Source organism: Lactuca serriola, chromosome 5, assembly GCF_051521515.1.
Source record: "Lactuca serriola cultivar US96UC23 chromosome 5, Lser_US96UC23_V15, whole genome shotgun sequence".
Lineage (NCBI taxonomy): Eukaryota > Viridiplantae > Streptophyta > Magnoliopsida > Asterales > Asteraceae > Lactuca > Lactuca serriola.
The window spans coordinates 50,212,550-50,216,188 of record NC_136412.1 but is presented as its reverse complement, the minus strand read 5'-3'; the positions used below and the strand labels follow the sequence as shown (position 1 = coordinate 50,216,188).

General features: G+C 32.7%; 1 protein-coding gene across 1 annotated transcript; it reads right to left on the bottom strand.

Annotated features, from left to right (window-relative positions):
* Positions 1 to 382: 382 nt before the first annotated feature.
* Positions 383 to 1,938, bottom strand: LOC145049921 (uncharacterized). Its single transcript, XM_078998254.1, has 2 exons — positions 1,679 to 1,938; positions 383 to 1,458 (listed from the first exon to the last, which is right to left on the bottom strand). Exon 2 carries the CDS (start codon positions 1,419 to 1,421, stop codon positions 540 to 542), a length of 882 nt encoding a protein of 293 aa, XP_078854380.1. The 5' UTR covers positions 1,422 to 1,458; positions 1,679 to 1,938; the 3' UTR covers positions 383 to 539.
* Between the last annotated feature and the right edge of the window lie 1,701 nt (positions 1,939 to 3,639).

The following is a 3,639-nucleotide window of genomic DNA, read 5'->3' as shown; positions in this document are numbered from 1 at the left end:
TCGATTTAGTTTTATTACCTAATGGACATGTCAAAAAGAATGAAAGTGAAGAAATTTGTCTTTATTTATTTATTTATTTATTTTTTATTTTTTTTGGGTTTTTCTACTCAATTTATTTCGAAATCAATTTTAATTTTTCTAAAATAATAAGAATTTTTTAAAAATTTCCACAAAAAATCGTAACACAAATTGTACATGATTAGGTGAAGCTACGTAACGTACCTTTTCATTACAAACAAAACATTAGTAATATTTTGCAAAGACTATAATTTTGCACGAATATTCATCATTTGTTATAAATGATAAAAATATATATACATACCAACTTATTTCTCTTGATATATTTATATTTATAATCGTCCATTATTGTAGTTCTGGTATTTCTCATCACATTAGAGCGAGTACAATATATGTTTGTCGGAAATATTGATTCTTTAATATTAATCGACCCAGTTACACACCAAACTTCATTACGAGAAACATTAATTATTACGTACTTACATATTTGATATTTGTCTCTTCTTCAAAATGCTAAGCCATCAACCATTGTTATTATTGCTTTGTGAACTAATCTTAGAATTCATATTCAACCCGAACGGTACTTTCACTTGAGTGTCGATGAGGTTGAGGGGTACCTGCACAAGAGAATTCGGTGGTACGCATGGAGAACTCGAGCTCAACAATTCAAATGGCATTACGTAAGGAGGAAAGAATGAAGGATTTGCGGGGCCAGAAAAACACGAGAAAATATGTGGCTCGAATGGAGGAGCGGATGAAGAAGGGAATAGCGATGTGTAAGTATCTAATTTTTTATCAGATCTTGATAAAGATAGGTTCGAAAACTGCTGATCAGAGTCCTGATAATTGTAAGAATTCCACTTGTTTTCTATGATAACATCCTTCCCTTCCGTTCTTTGATGATCATAACTGGGAGTATTGAAGAATGGAGAAAAAGAAAGTATAGCTTCCTTCCCTTCCATTCTCTGGTGATCATTAATGGGAGTACTGTTGTAGAGTGGAGAAAAAGTAAGTTGTGTAGAATTGAAATTGTGAGGAACAATAGTGGGTGGAAGATGGAATCGCTTGAAATCTTCTTGTGCCATTTGCAGGGGTGGAAGCTTATCAATATCATCTTTAGTGACATCAAGCAACCAATCTATCACCTTGCTCGGTTGAGTTAACCCGAGCTGATCTTGAAGGTGATATAATTGAATAGCTGTAGGTATGGAAAGCCTAATTCTTCGGTCTCTCACTCCTTTAACTGTCCAAACCTTGCTATGCCTGTCTTTTCCTCCGAAAGCCTGTGATACCCTCACAATTCTTGGATTCTGGAAACCTGCGTATTGTCTCGAGATCATATTAGGGTTTGATAGCTTTTGTCGTTTGGCATAACCTTCTTGATCATAAGTATTGTTGATCATCTTACTTTTTTCACCATTGGCAGATTGAATCCTTAATCTGGAAAACATTCCAAAACATGGGTATTGTTGATCGTCTTAAGTTAGATTTATCTAGATTGAAACCCTAATTTTTGAAAACCAATCTAATTAACGACTCGGGAAAATATCACACAGTCTTTCAACAAAATGAACGAGAACAAACAGATAACTTACGATCAATTAGTCATAGTTTCATCGAAAACTACACACGCAGATCATAATTAAGAAAATGAACTCACATTCGCGGGGCAGCTGTCGGCTCGTTATATTTACTTCAGGAAATCAACAGTTAAACAAACACAACCTCTTTGATCTTTGTTTTATGAGCTACAGAAGAATCTCACTTTGAATATTTCTGCAGTAAACCACACAATTCAAGAATGTTATCAACGTGGGTTTTTATTCTGTTGGTGTTGGACGCCAAATTAAGAAATTAAGTCGACTAAAGATTGGAAAATTTTGCGTTAGCGGTGTCAATGTCACCGACAAGTGATGTAGATAAGTGTTCACCACAAACTGAACAATCTTTGATTGATGAAATTGGTTATATAGGTCATTCCGTTCTTTATTTCCTTACTACATGTGAGTTAATATGGATGGATGGGGTGTCTTGGGTTGGGACCACTTAGCTCTTGTTGCAGAAAGCTACTTCACATAAACGATAGATCTTCATGATCAATACATCCACCTTAATGTCGCCAAGTTACAAACCCTTGAAAACGAACCCAAATTATTTTGAATGCTTGGTTTACAAAACCCTAGAATCCTTAAAACAATTTATCCGAGCAAATTTGGAATACTTAGATAAACACTGTACATTCTGCAGCAAACCCTAGTTTAGAATGCACATAACCTAATTTGGGATAAAAATACTAAATTAAAACAATATAATTCTAAATCATTCATCAATGCTGTATTGCTGTATGAATCCAGATGTTAATTAACTAGCTCTAAAACTGGACACAAAATGGTGCATGAGATCTATTAATTACAAATGAAATTTACAAAGTTTCAACTTACATGGATCTAAGCAAGTTATAATCACACTATCTTTTATTTTTAACAATAACAACGAGGTCTTATATTAAGAATGGTAATGAACAGGATGAGGTTAATTTGCAGGATGGTCACCCTCAAGGAAAAGGTGTGGTACTAAAGAGGGATCTTAGATAGAGCCTGCAAACATCAACTGTATGTGCAGACGAGGGACCAAAAAGTAAGAGGATCTTAAAGGTATCCCACTGGTGTTATTGCTCAATGGACCATGCATGCACCTCTATGTATTCTCGATCCAAGAAGTTACCTTTTAAAGTTTAACTTTAAGATAAAACGATATTCACCTTTTATAAGGTTGAAGAAAGTGGTGTATCCTTAACACAATTACCTTTTAAAGTTTAATTATTTTTTTTTCCTACCACATCAATTCTATTATTTGTGTTTTTCCTTACCATTTTATTAGGAGTGGTAGCAACCTAATACATTAGATGTATTTATTATTTTTTTTTTTTTTCAAACTTAAATAAATTATATATTTTTTTTTACAACATAAACATTTCATATTAAATAAAAAAAAATTACAATAAATTAAAATTTAAAATACAACTTAATAAATTAAACCATAACTTAATACATAAAAATATGACTTAATACATAAAAAACCACATCATAACTAAAGCAACCGGTCTTCGTCCGAAAACTGACCTTTTAATTTATCTTTCGGTGACACATTAAGATCAAGATTGTCGATCAAGATTTTGGTACTATTGATAAGATAATACCCAAATTTGTATTATGGAGTACAAATGAAGAATTGGGGTAGTATTGTCATACCTTTTGTTGAACATTGGTAAATTATTGAGAATATTTATATCATTAATCGAATCGGGACTACCAAAGTAGGCATGTCAGAACCACAAATCATGTAGGCTACAGTTTCAAGTACGACCATCCAATAATGACAATTGCCCTTTGTGTATTGGCCATGATAAGTTTTTGGAAACATATTCCATCTCCAGTGCATGTAATCTAAATTTCCTAACATCCCAGTGAAACTGTAACGTCCCAAAATTTAAGACTAAAATTTCAATTTTATAATAATAAAAGTATCATCCAAAACGTGTTCATAAAACCATAAAAGAAAATTAGAGTATGGCAATAATCATCTAAGTACATCAAGTCAACAAAATGTGGAACAATATGG